Raw genomic sequence first — 19,198 nt, forward strand, 5'->3', positions numbered from 1 at the left:
AGGTGCTCTTCTCAAAAATGTAAGTGGCGATTGCCACAGCACGGGTCTGGTTGTCGAGTTTCGCTCGTGGCGTCTGCTCTGTGACAGAGCCTCTGTCCCTCGGTGGTGCCGCTGTCGTAGGCGCGCTCCGTCAGCTCCAGCGGCTTCGACTACCAGGTGGACGAACTGAGCTCAAAAGCCATGATTGTGAAAAACCAAAGTTGCTTTAGGAGGTTGGCACGACTGGAATAATGCGTGGAAACGTTGGTGGAGGGGATGTAAGTAGAGACGAGCGCGCTTGGAATTTGGAAGCGGGCTTGAACGGGTGTGATTGAGCTCAGAAGCGCGTAAGGGAGAAGAAGTGGCGGTGGCTGAAAAAAAACTCGCTTTGTTGCAGAATGTATTTACTGGATGGGGAAATGCAAATATGCTAGCTGGCTAAAATTGCCCGGGCGTGAACCGAATGATGGAATTTGGGTTTTCGCCCAGTTTCGCAATGAAGCCTCCGTAATGGGAGGGTGGAAAGTGGGGCCCTGGGAACCATCGCTGTTCAAACCATCGCTGTTCAAACCACCAAAAGAAGGGCCACGAAACATGGAGTAGTCTAATGGCGGCAGCGAGTTGAGACGCTCGGTAGGCTCGAGAGGTCTGGAGATATGTGCCGGACTAGTAGGGCGAGAGGGCGGCGGGTAAATGATTCCGCGATGCTGCCAGCTGCCTGTGCCTCTTTGTCCCACTGCAATTGTGCATCGCGCCACCTGGCGAGAGCTGCCACCTCTCACCTCCCCCAGTGAATTCGGCCATCGCTCCCACCCAACTCAGCCCATTGCCACCACTCCCAGCCATCGCTATTCAAAACAACAAGAAAGCGTTGCCATCACCATTGGTGCGAAAAGACCTTAGTTACCGAGCGAAGAACCAGCCAATTAAGCCCCCAAGATCGCGCCGTGGCGTAGCCGCGGTAATAGCGATCTGGGGCGAGATTGACGGTTCGAAGCCCATCCGCCGTGGCTCCTGGGTGATTTCTCTGCTCGTGTGCTTGCTCCACGTGCATCGGGCTATTTTATACACAGGCGGAGAGCGAGACGGGAAAGGACCCAGTCGACCTGATTGTCGAGACCACGGCTGCAATTGCGAAGAGTACGACCGTCCTGATGGGCAAGCAGATTTCACCCGACGATCGGAAAGACATGGACCGAATCATCTACCGCGCACGCCATCTCTTCAACCAACTCTGTCTCTTCGCCGCGGTAACTGCCACCGGATCCACCGCTGGTTCTCTCACAGGTACGCCGGGGCCACAGCCCGCGGTAGATGCTGTCGCTGACACACTGGACAATACCGGGTCTGGTCGGTCATTACAGTACATGAACGACACCTCCGTCCGAATATTCATGTCGCCACGCATTTTCCAGCCTTCGCCGAAGAGTATGCGTCACCAGTTAACTGCAATACCCTGACAGGGGAGAACCTCCACAGGTAAGTGTCGCTTGGCTGTCTGCCCTCCCCACCTATCCGCCGACAATCGACACTTTTCTTTACGCCTTTAGTTACAACACTTTAGCGTTTAACGGTTGACTAACAATGACGTATGTATTTCAAAACTCGCGTCTACGAGACGAACTATTCCAACGCCGAGAAGGTCCTTTTGATGAAGGTCAACTTTAGGAAACGATTCGCTTGGTGTTGCGCAACGCATTCAAGCATGATGATCTAGAATTGACAGCCGAGATGCTGGACTTATACCAGAGATGCCCGAATTTGTTCAGCAAAATTCTCTCGCGAGCCGACCGTAACGGGTTGGAAGCTTTACAGGAAGCCGAAGAGCATGAAATCGACGTAGATCAGTCGGCCGACGCGACACATTTGGCGCCGTCCGCGATCAACCGCATTCCAACCGAAAATGTTGCGACGCATCCGGCCAACGAAGGCAAACGACTTCCATTACGTTCGACTGATGCAACACCAACTTGGCGCCGGTTGATCCGGTTGGCTTACGAGCACGACTACGGCAAAGCCCGACAATTCCCATCCTTCTTCGAGAACCGAGCTGTCCAGTGGTCTCGGAAGTTCGGCTTTACGGACAGGTACGTCATTTCTTATTACTTATTGGCGATCCGGGACCGAGAGACGCGAGGCCGTGGTCGGACTCATAAGGTGGCTTTGGATTATTGGCAACTGGCCTGATCCATTTGCGCAACGCTCGCACACAAGTATGGGATAAAGGTTTTGGCGGCCGAGTTCGTGATCGGCAAGTGAAACTGGCCTTGGTGTTGAGAAATTGTGGGCTATACTTGTCACTCGAAGCTCTACGATGTTCCACTCGGCACCCTGACAGTTGGCAGCGCTAATAGGCAACTTGCCGTGAACAGGGACTCAAACGAGCGGTTTACCTTCAGAGCTGGCGACTATGTACAGTTTACCCGCGACGGAGGTGTCCAATTCGGCCGGGTCGACCACATCTTCGTACTCGATAACTTTGCCGACCGACATATCTTCGTGGTGTTGATCCCAGTAAGGCGAACCGAGACTCGGCATCATATACTGCACTTGGAGATTATGGAAGAGATGGAAGGACAGGCTGTCATTGTCGGGGTCACTGCGGTCTCTCCTGTTGACTTGTACATGGTTCGGGTAGAAGGGGTTGGGACTATCTGGGTCCACTGGGACGTCCATACGATGTAATGGTAATTCGATCGTACCACCTATAGTTATTTCGTAATATGTATTCGTATTTTCAGTGCACGATGTACCCAAGTACCGAGGTACCGGGGAGGAACGCGGCCAGGGGTTTAAAACAACTTCCACTAATACTCGTCTGAATGAATGCAGCAGTCAGAAACCGAGGCGCCCCCCTCTCATTCCAACCCTCTAAACCAAGGGCGGCTTGTTGATGGGTAGCCAATCGCCAGCATTGCACCTCCCGCTGCAGGCTGCAGCTTTCAGAAATCGGAGACAGACAACCAATGGTTGAGGCAAGTTGTACCTTCAGCCTCAGCCTGCGTTATGCTGGCCCGTGATGGCGCCGCGCATCTGGACTAGTGCAGTCGCACAGCGCTCATGGTGGGTGACGGAGCAAGTGCTCTGTATTACCTCCATTGCCAACCCGGTCACTGAATATCATCTTTACAACTGTCTCCTCCATGGTCCCGTCCTTCTATCCCGCAACCTCTCACCACGCTCACCATTCTCATTACCACGCTACCCAGTTGCCCACAACTCTATGAGCGATGGATTGGTCAACATCTTCCTCGTTATCCACGTTTGTTCAGCTCTACCTATCCAAAGGCCCGAACACTCTGGGCCATACCCCTACCTGCGGGATGTGCGCCTTGCACCCGCTCTTACCCTGTAAACTTTTCCCTGTACGATAACCACGTATAGGATAAAGATCGCGCTGGAGACCGGCTGAATTTGATTGTAGTACAGTGGCCAGCTTTGCTCCCTCGGCGAAAAAAAGGACTTTCTCGACCCTCCTTACTATGATGCGTCCTTCACAACCCTGGATCAGGGCTTAGATGTCCTCGCTTCTCTGTTGGAAATCTTTCAGGATATTTTCATGGACTCAGAACCCGACGGTAGTATAACTCCAGGGATGTTCGTTGGGTTCGACCCTGTAGAAGACCAAATCGAGGAGGGAGAACCTCCTGAAGATGCTTCCGCGGACCCAGGAGGACCATCGTCCGCGGTTGTTGTCCTTCTGCTAGCATCTGTGGCCATCGGCCTAGCCATCCTGGCCCTTTTAGGTATTGCGCACCCCCACCTCACAATCCGTGAAGTAAAATCTCATCTAACCAATCCTAGCCTTTCGCGACGGCATCGACAGCCATCAGTTTGGCACCATCCTCTCGACATACTCAACTTTGGCGGGTCCTTTGGCGAAAAGCTATTTTCTCTTCCAGACTTTCTTTCTCTACGCTGTCTTCGGCACAGGAAGCCCCGACGTGGCACACCCTGGTTCGCCAACTCCCCAAACCCAACTTTCATCCCCCGGAAGCAGTGGTGAGCCTCACGAGGTTGCCGTCAATCAACTCAACGCAGAGTCAAGCACTCCAAGGAAAGAACATGGAAGCTTCCACCAAAGTTTATCGTCCTCGACACCATCCGTGGAGGCGGAGACATGGTCCGTTGCCCCATCCTTGAAAAGCCCCGGACCCCGCGGCCTCTAACAACACATCACACTAACCCCCAAGAACCGAAAGCAGTTCCTCCTCACCACCCGCTACGCACCCGCCACCAGCCCCCGTCTCTCTTGTCCCGATTGTTCCAAGACATTTCGTACCTTCAGTGCTCGAAACCAGCACCTCAAGACCAGGTGCAAGAAACGTCAGGGCGAGCGGTTCTCGTGCACGATTGCAAACTGCGGACGGTCGTTCAGCACGTCTTTCAACCGGAGGATGCATGAGCTAAATAGCTGCCGGTGGAGGGGTGTTGTGTAGGCTCCTGGTTGGGGTTGGTGAGTGTTTTTTTATTGCCTTGTCGATCTCAGTTCGCGGTGCCATTGTCAGGTTTTATAGACTTCATTTGTGTCCGGAAGTGGAAGATTATTGTCCCAAAATCACGAGTCAATACTGCGTTGTAGGTGCACGAGAAGCTGAGCTCCGGCATCATGGCTTATCGGCCTTGAATTATTACACCTCCCTGACGGATAAAGCATGGTTAAGTAATCTGGGCTGCCTCCCCCCTTGCCCTGTTTGCCGGCTTTATGCCTTCGTTTCCAGCAGTCGGTATTCTTGACATCGCCCACGCCCTCATATGACCTGGGTTGGTTTGAGTTGCAGCACCCTCGGTTGTGGACTGGAAGCCGGGCATAGGCATGATACTGCAGCATCATCGGGGTCTTGGACTCGAGGTTAGCTCCCACGAATTCTGTGCGGTTGGACGACGGCCCGGGAGCTAGCTGGCAGTAACGCAGTTTGGGTGGTGTCTTACCTTAATCACTTCTTCTTGCAATGAGCACCGAAAATCTTGCTATTGCTCAACCCATACCCATGGCACGACCTTCCGAGATTCCCCCTATGGATTGTCAGCAGCTGTTTGTTGCAAATCACACTAGAGCAGGCCAACAGTCCGACCAAGAAACACCACCTACTCTTTCCGCGACGTCATCCTGCCATCATTGTTGGCGATGCAGTGATTCAGGTCGAGGCGCGACGAATGCCACTTGCCGTCCTTCTGCTTGCAGTCGCATAGCAGAATAGGCCCGTATTCGTTACCAGAGAGCCAGTCGTTGTTCCATTTCTCGAGGCGGCAGTTTCGGCAGCTGCTGGCGTAGCTGGCTGCTGCTTGGGTGGCGAGCGAAGCTACTGCCACAACGAGGAGGGAGATCTTCATGATGTCTGGTTGGGGAGACGGAACCTTGTGGCGTTACGCAAACAAGTGCAAGGAGAGGATGAAGAGGGGGAAGAACACAACCGGGTCTTACGGACGTCCTCGTTGATACAGTTTTACATCCTATCATCGGGATGGGGTGGCATTCTTATACTCACCATTCAGGCCCCAAGTCAACTCGGATCACGGCACAATACGAGGCAAGGCCTCTGACTTGCAGGCTGCCTCGCTCAGGCACGCCTCGTCGATGTATCGTTTACCTCGCCAAAGGTATCGGGCGGTAGTGTGCTAATGGTATGCTGAGACGTAACAGTATCCACTGAGAATATGACAGGAAGCGAACCGAGTTCGGGGAGGACCGGAAAAGCTAGATGGGGGAAGGGACGGCTCATATTGACATCCCCCGCGTCCCCGCCGGCAGAGAACGGGATTTTGCATTAAATTTACATTGGGTTTTATAGCAATGCCTCCCGATGACTGGTCGGATGCATGTGAGCAATCCTTAGAATCCTTAGACAGAGATTGGCCTCACCGCCTACGAAGACGCGGACCGGCGGTTTAGTCCCGGCGGCGGATGAAGGTGAGGTCGGCCGGCCTATGTTGTCGAAGGATTCAATAGTTGAAGGCGATGTAACCGGTAAAGCCCGTGTTTTGGTAGCGGTGTCTGGGTATTGGGGGCGAGGAATATGAGAAGTCCACTCCGTGGACGTCGCTTAGATGCATTGGGTAATGGGGTGAACGAGCCAAGACGAGGCAAGGCAGACTTGTTTGTACACGCGTCGGGGTGTAAAGTACCACGGAGTTACTCCAGAAGTTCTCTTGTATTGCAAATGGGTTGCAAGAAGCGTTTCAAAACGCATATAAGATGGCTGATGTCGCCCTTTCGGTCCAGAGAGATTGTGCCATTCGCGTCTTTCACTAAAGCATCACGCCCTGACGTACCCTCCCATCACGAAGGGCTGACACGCTCACGGGATCTCTGTCATTCTTCACCATGCAACTCTCGTCTAAATTATTCGTTGCTCTCTTTGCGGCCATCGCTGTTGCCTCACCGGTCGATGAGGATGCTCAAATCATCCAGGTATATGGCCCCTGACCCATTGATATCATATGGTAGCTGCCGCTAACATGACGGTTTTAGAAGCGAGTAAGCACACAACATCCAGACATAGCCGTTTAGAAATCATGGGCGAATTATGCTCACCAAAGCCACAGGACTGCTATTCAGACTGCATAGACGGTTGCAACGCGCCTCGGGGAGGGTCATGCAGCTTCGCTTGCACGCTGACGTGTTCCATCGACTACAGCGGCGGAAATCGATACAGTCAAACAAACTTGGGTGAGGGCTGTCCCATTTGTGTGGGGCTTTTTGCCATGTCTGAACGGGGGGTTAACGCTGTACACCTGCAGATGACTTCGTTCACAACTGGAACGGCCGTCTCGGCTGCTTTAGCCATACCGGATCTTAGATGGCATACCATACGATGACACTGCCGCGGCAATGCAAGTGGCCAACCGCTTTTAGGCCAGAGTCATTTTGGAGACATGGATACGTATGTGGTGATGCGCTCGCAGAAAGGTTTGGGTACGGCTGCGGGAGCATCAATGAGGTGGCTTCATACCAGGGGCCTGGATTTTTGGTTGCCAGTCGGCGCGGACCTTGGGGTTGCCGGATGAACACATCAAAATCAAAATACATGTTGCCATGTTTACCTCTTTTGTTAAGGACGTACAATTCATGTCGAGCGGTGAATAAGAAAAATAAAAAGTGGGTCGGGCTGTTGCTGCCTGGACTGCCTGGACTGCCACTTCCATCACAGGGTACAGGGACAGCTGTTACCTTATTTAGTGGTTGTTGGGTGGCTGGCAAATTGTTTGTTGGTAAGCCATAGCGCTTGTTAAGTTGACATTTAATGCTCAACCAGCTTTCCCGCCTTCCTTCATCTTCAGCTCTGTTTCTTCTTCTGCCTTCGCATACATATTGCAGCACACATGCATCATGGAAACAGAAATCGACATGATGGATGTTGAACACGCCGAGTCCAGCGCAGCGATACCACCCCCAAAAAACCTGTATTCGCTCCCCTTCGATATCCAGAGGCTAATTGTCTGGGATGAAGTGCTCTCACAAGACGACATCGCATCTCTACGTTTGACCTGTCGTGGGCTCGTTCTATCCACTTCCAGTCGTCTGTTTTACCGCATCGGCATCTCCAAACTGCACTCCGACCGCCAGAGCTTCCTCGCCATCTGCCACGACCCAGATTTGGCCAAACATGTCCACGAAGTCGAGTGGTTGGAACTCCCGTGGGATCTTGGCTATTTCGATCGCCTCAGCGCCGTTTTTTCGTGGGATGAGAAAGAAGACGACGACGACCTTGTAAACCTTTGCAGCTACTTTCAAGACCAAGCCGAAGAAGCATTCTGGTTGCCCAGCATTCCCGCCAATGACAACCCTACATACGGCGACGCTCGGCGACAGCGCGAGGAATCCATCGAGAACTTCAGGGAAATATTTATGGAGGCGGTCGACCGGCTTCCCAATCTTCATACCTTTGCCTCACGCCCCATGGGCTCGGAACGGACCATCAACCCGGGGGCCGACTACCCAATGGCGGCAAGCCTCTTCCAGGCGTTTCAGGACATGGCTTGCTCTCACACCAATTACGAGTCGAATGATGGGCTCTTTTTGTTCATCTTCCCTACCATGGCCCGGGCCACTTCGGCTGTCCACCGTCTGCGATGGGCTGATGAATTCCCCGGCTACAGCTACTTCCGCCCGATCCCTCCAGCTGTTTTCGAGGGGCTAGAGTCCCTGGAGCTGTGCTGGACACCCATCAATCTGAGGTCTACCGCGGTCGAGAACCTGTCCCTCCCAGCCGCCTGCTCCGCTGCTGCACCGACTCTACGCCACCTCAGCCTCTGCCTCGATCACGGCCGCCTCGAGGATTCCCCAGGCTTTGTCGAACAGAAGATCCTCGGACCTGATCTCGCGGCATCCGCCATGGTCGCCCTTCAGTCGCTGAAACTCGTCTCGATGAACCTAGATCCAGATGTGCTTCTTAACATCATCGCGGCCAACGTCACCTCACTGCGTCACGTCCACCTCGAAAACGTTGACGCCCGAACCGACGTTATTGGCCGCATGGCCAAGCTCCCAGGCCTCCGACTCGCCACATTGCGGGTTCTCAACGACTACCCGACAGAGACACCGCGGGCCATTTGCGCGCATGCCCTCGTACGCCACATCAACGGCGCCCCCTGCGACTTGTTACACACGGACTGTGGCGAGGTCATTGGCGCTGCGGTCGGCCTGGACAGTGAGCAGGCACCCCTATTCACCACGGCAGAGGACTGCGAAGGTGCGTTCGATGCCGTGAGCCTCGTCGGCTCCGCTCCTTCGGAGGCGAGCTTCGGCTCGCAACACAAATCCATCATGAGGCAGTGGTGCGGCGACAGCCCGAAATGGGCCTGGGGACGATTTTACAACGAAAAGAAGTACGGTCGCGTCTACGTGTTCCAGGTCCCCAGCACCGATCCCAGAGGCTCCCCTACAGTTCTGTGGAAGTTTACGTCGCGGGACGGGGAGGTCGGCTATGGCGATGACCCGTTCGAGTGGTTCCATGAATGGGACCTCGGTGCAGGTGACTCCGTAGAACCGACGCCTTACTGCCGGGATCTGTGGACGTTCGCAATGCTTCACAAGAGGGGGCCCATAATCAGCGATTTGTTGGGACCGGCGCACCCTTTAGTAGATCAGGTCATGAATCAGGCGCCCCCGGAGGGAGCGTTCCTTTATGACGCTGATCTCGACCCTGGGGGTGATTGGTTTTAGTCAAGGATAGGGTTCGTGCCTCCTGCCGGGCCCTAGGCTTGCTTGGACTGTTTGTTTTTTTGGTGTTGGTTGGCCTGGGGTTTCTTTCCGCTTTGGATGTCATGTGCGACGGTCTGGCGAGAGAGAAAGAATGGATCCGCTTCAAGTTGAGAGTAGCATGATTTCACACGTAGGTCTTTGCAAACGAGAGGTAGAATGCTATTGAGCCTACGAAGATCATGGAAAGAATGACGTGAAAACGGTGCTCGAGAGCGGAGATCAAAGCGAAAACAGGGAAGTGAAAAAAGACACGCTGCCAGTCGAAATGACATACGGCATCTTTCAGTCGAGTTCCTGGCTAGAGGCACATCAGAGGCATTGTCATATCCCATACATGTAGACGCATTCCATCCGTTGATTGCCGAGGATTGTTCTATCTCGGGGTAACCGTCGTGCACCATGGCTCGGGATGCAGCATGTTGTGGACGATCAGACTCGATTCGGGGAGACGTTGGAAGCAGTGTTGCGGAAGTCCCGTAAGCAGACTGTAGACGTTCGATTTACCCTGCTGGTGTTCATTCCATGTTATGGACTAAGCTGCAACTAGCTTCCGAGAATAGCATCCACTGTGAAACCGGGAAAGGGGAGAGGATATTTCAATGTTCAATCTTGATTCACGCCACCCTTCCCGTTTCAATTCCGATCATAGAAGAATTGAAAAGGTAAATAGAAAGTTGATTGCGTTCATAGATACTCATCGAGAAAAGCAAACGCCCCCTTAACGCACGTCCCCCACTCAAATAACCCGAAGCTGTAGCAAACTGACTCCCAACCACATCGCAAACCCACGCCCAAAATAAAAAGTCAAAGCCAAAGTCAAAGTCATAACCGCCCCTAAATCTCACCCCTCCCCATTACCCCCCTCCCCATCAACCCGAACCCGCCCCCACCCCCCCCTCACTTCCTAATCAACGTACTCTCCATCCACTGCGGCAACGTCTTGACAAACCCCCTTACCCGCTCAATACACCCATCCCTCTTCGCGAGATACTCGTCGAGGGCCTCGCCCTCGGCCAACACCTCAGCGACCTCCCCGCGCAGCTTCTCCACCAGCGCATCCTGCTCGCGGCGCGCCCCCTCCAGCGCGGCCTTCTCCACGCCCAGCTGTGCGATGCGCGCCTCCAGCGCGGCAATGTCCTGCGCGGCCTGGGCGGTGGTGTCGGCGAGTTGGGACTTGAGCGCGGTGGTTTCGGACTCGAGGGTGGATGCGAGGGCGGCGGTGGAGGATTGTTGGGTGGTGAGGGTGTGGAGGTCGGATTGGAGGGCGGAGGTGGTTTGTTTGAGGGTGGTGGTGGTTTGGGTGAGGGTTTGGATGGTGGTGGCGGCGGTGGCGAGTTGGGTTGTGAGGGTGTCGATCTCGGAGAGGCGGGCGGTGGTTTGGTGTTGGAGGTTGGTTTTCTCGCGCGAGACGTTGAAGAGTTGTTGGCGGAGCGAGTCGATGGTCTGTTCTTTGGCTGTGCTGGCGGTTCGGAGCTCTTCGTTGTCGCTGATGAGTTGGGTGAGTTGGGTGGCCAGTTGTTGGAGTTTGCCCTTTTGGTCTGTGAGGTCGTCCTGGAGCTGTGTCTTTTGCGCGGTGAGCTCCAGGCCGGTCTCTTGTAGCTGTTGGATCTGGCTACGCTTTGCCGCGATGGCCTGCTCCTTGTCGATGAGCATTGCGTTACGTTGCTCCAGCTCTTCTCGCTGGGCGGCAAAATCGGTTTCGAGTTTTGTCACTGCCGTGCGGAGGTTGTTGATGCCTTCCCGCAGGCCGTCGATTTCTTCCTGTTTCGTGGCCACTACGGCTTGCTTCTCTTTAAGCTCTCCTTCCAGCTGCAGGAGCCTGGTGCTCTTAGCCGCCATGTCCTTTTGCAAGATGTCCTCCCTAAGGCACTGTCTCACAAGGTTCTGTCGGAGCTGCACAACTTCGCCGTGTCTCGCCTCCAAGTTGTGTGTCATTTGCGAGATCCTGTCATGGAGCTGCGCTTCCCGCGTGGTGGCTTTGTTGACAACTTGGGTGTATTCCGCCCGCAGAGACTCTGTTTCGCCTTGTAGCCTGGTGACCGCATCTCGAAGATGGTCTCGCTCTTTCTGGAGAGTCCCGATCTGTTGCATGGCGTTCTCCGAAGCAGAATTCCACCGCAATGATTGGTTTCGGAGGTCCAATAGCGCACGTTTGTGCTCTGTGAGCTGGGCTTTCAGGGGAACCACCTCTTCCCACGCGCGAGCCGAGGAGGCTTCGAACTGCTGACGCTCTCGTCCCAGGACGGTGACTAAATCCTTATGCGCAGCCAGCTCCTTCGTGACGAGTTCCTTGTCCGCAACCGCGGCGGTCAACTGCTGCTTTTCCTGCTCCAAACTGGCAATGGCGCTACGTAGGGACCCGACGCTATTCTGTAGCGCCTCTATCTCCTTCAGCCGACCTTGTGTCTCTCCGAGCAAAGCGTCGCGCTCGCAAGTGAGGTTATTGATTGACTCCTGAGCATGGGGTGGGATGGCATGCTCAGCCTCGGCGAGCTGCTTCTTGAGGCGAAGCAAGTTGCTCTTCTGCTCCGCAAGGATCTCCTCAGAATGCGCCAGCTGTTGTTCCTTTGCCTTCAGTTTGCCCTCCGCTTGCTTCCGCTTGTTCACTGTCATGGCGATCTGCTGGACCACCTTATCGTCCGTGTCTTTGCGCCTTGCTTCCATTGCAGCGAGTTCTTTTTCGGCCACGTTCAGCTTTTTCTTCCGCCTTCGCCAACTGATCTTCCACACGCAGGCGGCCACCCTGGGGCCAAGTCCATTTGCTCCTCCATCCCAAATGCATTTTGCTTTAGAGGCGTCGAGCTTGCGTTGGAGGTCCGCAATAGTCACGTCCTTCTCGGCATTGTGCCGCTCGACTTGGGCCATGCGCTCCTTGACCTCCGCGACCGTCTTTCCGATGGGCAGCCCGGGGGCCGTCAACCGTGACGGGGTTGTTCTTTGCCTCGGACAGTGCGTGGGTAAGATGTTGGATCCTGGATTCGTGCTGCTGGATCATCTCGGTGGCAGCGGTATGACGGGTGGTGAGGTCGCGAAGCGTAGCCGTCATTGCGCCAAATCGTTGGCCGGCCTCGGCAAGTTCCTTTGCGCGGGATACGACGGCCTTCTTTAGCTGTGTAATTTCGGCGTCCTGGTTGGCGATGAGAGTGTCTTGCTGCTCGGCCTTGGCCTTGATTTCCTCCGCCTTCGCAGCGTTCGCGGTCAGGCTTTCGAGAGAGGATTCGTACTCTTGGTTCTTGCTCAGCGAGGCCTCGAGGCGCGCCTTGAGATCTTGGGCGACGGCATCGACATCTGTCTTGTCCTTTGTCATTTTTTGCAGCTGCAGTTGGAGAGGCATCGCCTGAGCCGCCAGGTCGGCCGCCCAAGAAGCTTCTTTTTCGTCCAGCAACCGCTGGAGTTCTGTTAGCTTTTCCTCCGCCTCGGCTCGTAGTTTCTTCTCGGAGGCTAATTGTTGGCGAACTTCGTCGGTCCCCGCTCGGATCGGTGCAAAGACGGCTTGCGAAGACGAGGAGGCATGGTGGAAAGGTGCGAGTCGTTTCGGATCGGGGGCGGTCGTGGGAGCTTCGAGTTTCGTGATCGGCCTCTTTTTGTCGTTCCGTGGCGGTTCGTTGCTGTCATCCTCTGAATCGCTATCAGAGAGGACGATGGCGGTTTCGGCCGTATTGTTTCTTGGCTTTCTCGGTCGACCGCGCGGCCTCTTGATGGGTTGCGCCTGCCCCCGGGAGCGACCCCCCCTTGTAGCGGGTCTCATAGGTATCGCAGATTTCTGTGATTGCATTATAAACGACGTAAGCCTGGGAGACGATTTGACGGGGGAGGCGAATTCAACAAGCAATCACCTGCGGGTGTACGGTGCAACAGGCGATTGTTGGCTGGCGTTGGGAACTTACCTTCGGAACAGTGGAAGTCCTGGATCGGGGACTTGTACGGTTGGCAACAACAATGCACGACTCCGTGCTTTCCTCCTCGGGATCGACTGCAAGAGTGGCCATGGTTGGGGAAAATGGGGAGGTGGAAAGTGTGGGCGGAAGACGGCAGAGAACCGAGAGCTGCGTTTGTTTTGTACGACGATTGAGGCTGGGCGAGGGGTTGGGAAGAATAGTGCAAGAAACGAGAAAGTTGGGAAACGGCGGCAGCGGGAGTTGAGTAAAAGGCAAAAAATCAGTGAATGATTTGGAGGAAGTGGAAGCTCTGTTGTTTGCTTCGTCTTGGTCCCAGATGGCAGAGAGAAAACTAAAGTGAATTAAAAATCGCCTGGCTGATAATGTGACAAGCCATTCGATGGAGATACCCACACCGCCGAAGGCTGAAACCACGAACAAAGAACTGAGCCTGGGAAACCTAGCCCTCGTAGCATTTTCCATGAATTGACTAGTATTAATTTCAGCGTGTGGGGGGTGCTGTTAGGTGGTTGCAGAGGAAAGGGGAAGATCCGCAGCGACCAGGGTGAGAACGCGGCGGAACATGAAATTGAAACCGGTGAACTTTCATCGGGTAGCTGCGGCGGGCATGCAGAAATCATTGCAATTCATGTTAAGGGGCACTTGCTGCCAGTAGAATCGGGCCTGGTAATTTTCTGCGGGTTCTCGGGAACCTGCCTCTTATCAAATTGATTAGAATTGATGTTGGAGTGCGCCGAAAACCGGATCTCGCTGGCTGGAATCCTCGGCCGTAAAACTTCATGATGCCGCTCCATGGGCTGTCGTAGAATTCTTGTTTTTACGTCTCTCTTCTCGGAAGCCCTTCTCCAAAGATCGGGCACCGTGTCGGGTTTTCGATCTGTTGACAAACTAGCCCGTGACGAACAACCTGAGTTTTCCGGTCACTTCCCTTCAGTCTTCAATTATGCTTCTTCCTGTTGTAGCTGATGCAACTGTTTGCTCGCTTTCCGTGATCCCTTTTTGACGAGCCAGCGACTTTCTCCCATCAGCCATGTCAAAGATGGAAGCCATGTTTCCTCATACACTCACCAACACGAGAGGAGGGAACACGGCCGCCGCGACTGCACCTGAGCAAGCAAACCAAAATCGGAGAGTTACCGTCGCAAATGAAATGAACCCCCGTCGAAGATTTGACGGGGTAGTGTTTTTGTTCCCATGGTATTGGCTCAGCCGTCACACGTCATTAGGTCTGAGATTGGTCCGATGGCGGTATGTTGTTGAAGTGGTATATTAGGTAGCTACTAGACTACATACCTAAGGTAATGTAGAGATCTCTAGAAAAGACAACCAGGCATATTTCGCAGGCTAGGGAGGTTGCATTGAAGTTGTAGTTGAAGCGGCACAAGTACCAGACTCCACGAGTCCACCCGGATTACCCAAAGCTGTATTAACGCATCTCAGGCAGCGAATAATACAAGGAGGATTGATTCATCAACGTAGAATAAATGAAAGATCTAGCATTTCCCGGTTTGTCCTTCGCCGACGGCTTCGTGGCCAGGCAGCGTATCGCTTTACCGCCGACGTCGATGTGCTGTTGATTAAAGCAGCAAGGGATGCCCCACTGTTCCTCCTAGGGGATTGGATTGACACTTTAGCCTGGGTGTTTACTTGCATAGCACGTTGTCCGGGGAAACGATGTCGTCATAGAAGTCGGACGAGGATAGGAGGGAGGACGGGCCGTGTTTTATGGGCCCGAACTCCAAAAATGACATGCCGAATGCCCTCCTTCTCCTTTCAGGTGTCTCTGGCCAAGACAATTGGGACTACCGGCCATAAGTATGTACATTGCATTCCTAGGCCTTATACTGAGCTATTTCATGGCATTTGTAACATGGCACCCGCAGTACTGTGCTCAAGACCAACACTCAGATTGGTAGCAAGCCGGTATTGTAGCTTGGGTGTTGGTGACGTCACTTACACTGCCGCCCACCCATCACGGCCGCTACATAACTTGATTGTTGGACATCGTCGATTCTCTCAAGTATCCTGTCCGGTATCCATCCGCAGTCAACGATCTAGCCCGCGGCCTAGCATAATCCATCAAAGCAAACCACACCTTCAACCCCTATTCCAATATCAGTATGTGCCCCTTTTTTCTGCCGTACTAGCTCCCGTCCACACATGCAATGTTCACAGATCCGCCTCACTTACAACGATCAAACTTCCCCCCACTACCTGATAGCTAACACCCTCTCTCCCACCAGCCCCCTCTCAACAACCCCCACCGCCAACATGGCCAGCACCACCACCAACTCCCCCAAGACCTCAGACCCCGAACAATTCATGCACACCTCCGGCGCCACCGACCCCGTCTGGATGCACAAACAGCCCTACCAAACCCTCCCCTCCTTCCCCGCGCTCACGCACAACCTAACCACCCACACGGCCATCATCGGCGCGGGCATCGCCGGCATCCACGTGGCCTACGAGCTGGTCCTGCGCGGGCACCAAGTGGTGCTGCTCGAAGCGCGCGACGTGCTCTCCGGCGAGACGGGCCGCACCAGCGGACACCTGACCAACGACCTGGATGATGGGTACGTGAAGATTGCAAAGAAGCATGGGGAGGCGGGGGCGAGGGTGGCGGCGGAGAGTCACGCGTGGGCGAGGGAGAGGGTCGGGCAGGTGGTGAGGGAGTTGGGAATCGAGTGCGAGTTTCGGACGGTCAGGGCGTGTGATGTGAGTCAATATCGGAGGGGGGAGGGCGGGTATGAGGGGGAGATGGGGGAGTTGAGGGAAGAGGCGGGGATGCAGAGGAGGTTGGGGGTGGAGAGTCGTTTTGATGTGAGTGGCTCCGGGCCAAACCCCGCCGTGTTGAAAACTTGAAGCAAGCTGTCTTCTGTGATACTTCCCGACATCGGGGGCGCAGGCAGAGTGCTTTAGGGGATAGTAAGTACAGAGGCTGATGGTGTAATAGGAGAACCTGACGATCCGCGGCTGGACTGGCAAACCGGACCAGCGCGGAGGAATGGTCGTCGAGAACCAGGCCACCTTCCACCCGACACGGTACCTCGCCGGCGTGCTGTCCTGGTTGAAGCAGCAGCCCAACTTCCAGTGCTTCACGCGCACCCGCGTCTCGGGGATCCATGAGAAGGGCGTGGAGCTGCTCGGTATGGGCCACAAGTCGGTGACAATCGAGACCGAGGCCGGCCACACGGTCCACGCCGAGTACGCCGTCGAGGCCACTTGTATCCCTCTTCAGAAGCTGTCCATAGTTGCAGAACTGGAGTACTTCCGCTCGTACTGCATTGCCGTGCGAGTACCCAAGGGTTCGGTCGAGGACTGTCTGCTGTACGACAACGCCGAGGCGTACAAGTACGTCCGGTTGACGGCATGCGATGAGAAGGACGACTATCTAGTGGTGGGTGGATGCGACCACAAAGTTGGACAGGAAGAAACCAAGCCGCGGTTTGAGGAACTAGAGAAATGGACCCGCGAGCGGTTCACCCAAGCTGGTACGACAGACTACCGCTGGAGTGGTCAAATCTTCGAGCCCGTCGACTACATGGCGTTTATCGGCAAAAACCAGGGAAACGACAAGGTCTTTGTTGTTACGGGTGATTCTGGAGACGGATTGACGCATGGTGTGTTGGCTGGGAAACTGATTGCGGACGAAATCGAAGGGAAGCCGAATGACTGGGCGTCGTTGTACAACCCGAAGAGACTGGGCAGCATCCTGAAGACGCTGCCGAGTATGGTGAAACACGACGTCCAGATCAATTTGCAGTACAAGCGGTTCCTCCAAACAGATATCACTGATATCGAGGAATTGGACCGTGGATGCGGTGGTGTCTTGAACTCGGTGAGTTGAACAGCTTCCTCTAGGTTTCGCTCTTTGCTTGCGACTAACATCGCCACAGGCAACCGCCAAGCCCCTTGCCATTTACAAGGACGAAAACGGCAAGGTGACCAAGTACAGCGCCCTGTGTCCTCACATGAAGGGGGTCGTTTGTTGGAACCACGCCGAGAAGAGCTTTGATTGCCCTGTTCATGGCAGCCGGTTCTCTAAAGAGGGCATTTGCGTTAACGGCCCTGCCAAGATGAACCTCCCGCCGGCGGACAAGGCGGGTGCGGAGGGCCAGGAGGATGCTGCCGGCGCGGGCATGTAAGAAGGGCGAATGGTTTTCGTTGGCTGAGCTACTTGGAGTGAAAAAAGACCCGGTGGACATTGGACAACCCTTTTTTTTAATTTTTTCATTGTATCATCTAAGAGTTCGATAGGAACCTCGTCTAACCCCGGCTGATAAAACCTACTTCCATTCCATGTTTTACCAGGAGTCCTTACCGAAACTAATACGATGAGCGCATCACAGCGGACCGTCCACCGTCAGCTAGCAACACAGCACCGTTGGTGTAAGCTCCCGTGCGGCTAGCCAGATACAGCAGCATGCCCGCCATCTCCTCGTCGCCCCCAAATCTCCGTGATGGAATGAAGCGCGGGTCATCAGCCGACTCCTTGCTGGGCTCGCGGGTGCCGATCATACCGCTTGCCAGCTCCGAGGGGAACACTAAAACCCAATTAGCACGTGTCCTTCCCCCACCACAACTCAAATATTCGAAACAAGTCACTCACGCCCCGGCGCCAATGCATTAGCCCGAATGCCATACCCAGCCAAGCTCGAGCTAGCCTGCTTGGTCAAGTGCATAATAGCCGCCTTACTCGCCGCGTACGCCGGCGACGACATGGCCATCCGACTAAACCCCGCAATACTCCCCGTGACAATGACCTGGCTCTGTATGGCCGGGACACCACCCCCCTCCACAATTGGCCTGCCAAACCCCCCCTCCAGCGCCCTCTTATTCCCCGCATCCAACAGCTCCAGAAAAGCCACAATCGTAAAAAACGCCCCCGTCACATTAACATCCAACGTCGAGGTCATCCCATCCATACTCGCCTGCGAAAACAGCTTCGCACGCACGTCCGCCACGGAGAGGGCCGGGTTCCAGCCCGCGGCCGGCCCGCCCACGCCACTGTTGGCGACGAGCAGGTTGACGTGGCCCGTGTCGGCGGCGACGCGGTCGACGGCGGATTGCAGGGACGCGTGGGCGGTCACGTCGCATTGGATGGGGCGGAAGATGTCCGGGTGCTCGGCTGCTGCGGTGTGCAGCACGTCGAGGCGCCGGCCGAGCAGGTAGACGCGCTTGGCGCCGTTGATTGCCAGGGCCCGCGCCATGGTGAGGCCAATTCCTGTGGGGGGATGTTAGGGTGGTGGGGGAGTGCGGCTGGAAGGTAGTGGTTATTGGTTGTGAGCCTTACCTGTCCCTCCGCCGGTGACCACGGCGACCATGCCATCGACTCGGAAGAGGGATGCTGCATCGAGATTGGAGGCCATGGTGAATTGGATTCTGGGAATGTGATCAAAGCGGGAGATTGTCTTTGGGTGAGCGTGTAGATGAAGTGAAGCCAAGTTCGGAATCCGAAATCACTGTCCACCATAATTCGGGGCCGGGCGGAGAGCAAATGGGTCACGAATACACGAGGCGGAGGCGGTGGGTATTTGAAGGAGGCGCGTCAGGGTAGCTTCATGTCGGGAATGGGAAGGTGTAAGGGGATATGGCATGATTCGGGTTCGGAAGGCGTCTGCCGCCTAGCAAGCCGAGACTCCCGGACGGTTGTACAAGACTCAATCGTTCGGATTGCCAGTGGTCCGGCTGCCCCTGCCCCCGGTTCTCTCGAACTGCAAACGTAAAAGGACACGGTGCTCGTAATGAAGTTCATAGGTAGGTACTCTAACGGCTAACAGTGCCAAATGGTTTGCGAGCATGTAAAACGATGTCAGATCTGGCGGCGGGGTGAAGTGATCACGAATATCGTGAAGTCTCCGGCTAGCGGTTGGTTAAGCACTCATCAGGGACAACAAATCGGGACTCCCCGTGCTTGACCCAGGACTGGTGGGGATTTCCGGGGCCCGATCTCGGCCGGGGACTGAGGAAAGGGAATTCCCGGGCCAAGTGCTGCTCTCGCACGGTGCCATGTTCCTAGTGAGGGGTAGGAGTGATTGACACAACGACTCAAGATTGCGGCCAAAGTCGATCGACCCTGACAGGTACCTTAACCGATCGCCGACCATCGACCGCC

At 55.0% G+C, this 19,198-nt stretch overlaps 6 protein-coding genes across 6 annotated transcripts; 3 read left to right on the forward strand and 3 right to left on the reverse strand.

The window, feature by feature from the left end:
- Nucleotides 1-230: 230 nt before the first annotated feature.
- CHGG_00192 (uncharacterized protein) lies at nucleotides 231-4,148 on the forward strand (the record flags this gene model as incomplete). The annotated part of the gene is made up of 7 exons (XM_001219412.1): nucleotides 231-257; nucleotides 1,053-1,266; nucleotides 1,344-1,458; nucleotides 1,749-2,066; nucleotides 2,352-2,493; nucleotides 3,404-3,725; nucleotides 3,784-4,148. 7 exons carry the CDS (start codon nucleotides 231-233, stop codon nucleotides 4,146-4,148), a joined length of 1,503 nt encoding a protein of 500 aa, XP_001219413.1.
- Nucleotides 4,149-4,916: 768 nt separating this feature from the next.
- On the reverse strand, nucleotides 4,917-5,313 carry CHGG_00193 (uncharacterized protein; the record flags this gene model as incomplete). The annotated part of the gene is made up of 2 exons (XM_001219413.1): nucleotides 4,917-4,995; nucleotides 5,072-5,313. The coding sequence occupies 2 exons, from the start codon at nucleotides 5,311-5,313 to the stop codon at nucleotides 4,917-4,919; spliced, it is 321 nt and encodes a 106-aa protein (XP_001219414.1).
- Nucleotides 5,314-6,304: 991 nt separating this feature from the next.
- Nucleotides 6,305-9,145, forward strand: CHGG_00194 (uncharacterized protein; the record flags this gene model as incomplete). The annotated part of the gene is made up of 4 exons (XM_001219414.1): nucleotides 6,305-6,391; nucleotides 6,452-6,457; nucleotides 7,131-7,191; nucleotides 7,320-9,145. The coding sequence occupies 4 exons, from the start codon at nucleotides 6,305-6,307 to the stop codon at nucleotides 9,143-9,145; spliced, it is 1,980 nt and encodes a 659-aa protein (XP_001219415.1).
- A 468-nt stretch (nucleotides 9,146-9,613) lies between these two features.
- CHGG_00195 (uncharacterized protein) lies at nucleotides 9,614-13,173 on the reverse strand (the record flags this gene model as incomplete). Its single annotated transcript, XM_001219415.1, has 4 exons — nucleotides 9,614-9,669; nucleotides 10,102-11,949; nucleotides 12,062-12,947; nucleotides 13,072-13,173. The coding sequence occupies 4 exons, from the start codon at nucleotides 13,171-13,173 to the stop codon at nucleotides 9,614-9,616; spliced, it is 2,892 nt and encodes a 963-aa protein (XP_001219416.1).
- A 2,181-nt stretch (nucleotides 13,174-15,354) lies between these two features.
- On the forward strand, nucleotides 15,355-17,228 carry CHGG_00196 (uncharacterized protein; the record flags this gene model as incomplete). The annotated part of the gene is made up of 3 exons (XM_001219416.1): nucleotides 15,355-15,903; nucleotides 16,037-16,921; nucleotides 16,980-17,228. The coding sequence occupies 3 exons, from the start codon at nucleotides 15,355-15,357 to the stop codon at nucleotides 17,226-17,228; spliced, it is 1,683 nt and encodes a 560-aa protein (XP_001219417.1).
- Nucleotides 17,229-17,409: 181 nt separating this feature from the next.
- Nucleotides 17,410-18,452, reverse strand: CHGG_00197 (uncharacterized protein; the record flags this gene model as incomplete). Its single annotated transcript, XM_001219417.1, has 3 exons — nucleotides 17,410-17,627; nucleotides 17,693-18,307; nucleotides 18,377-18,452. 3 exons carry the CDS (start codon nucleotides 18,450-18,452, stop codon nucleotides 17,410-17,412), a joined length of 909 nt encoding a protein of 302 aa, XP_001219418.1.
- Nucleotides 18,453-19,198: the final 746 nt, after the last annotated feature.

Source organism: Chaetomium globosum, genomic scaffold (genome assembly GCF_000143365.1).
Source record: "Chaetomium globosum CBS 148.51 scaffold_1 genomic scaffold, whole genome shotgun sequence".
In the NCBI taxonomy this organism is placed as follows: Eukaryota; Fungi; Ascomycota; class Sordariomycetes; order Sordariales; family Chaetomiaceae; genus Chaetomium; species Chaetomium globosum.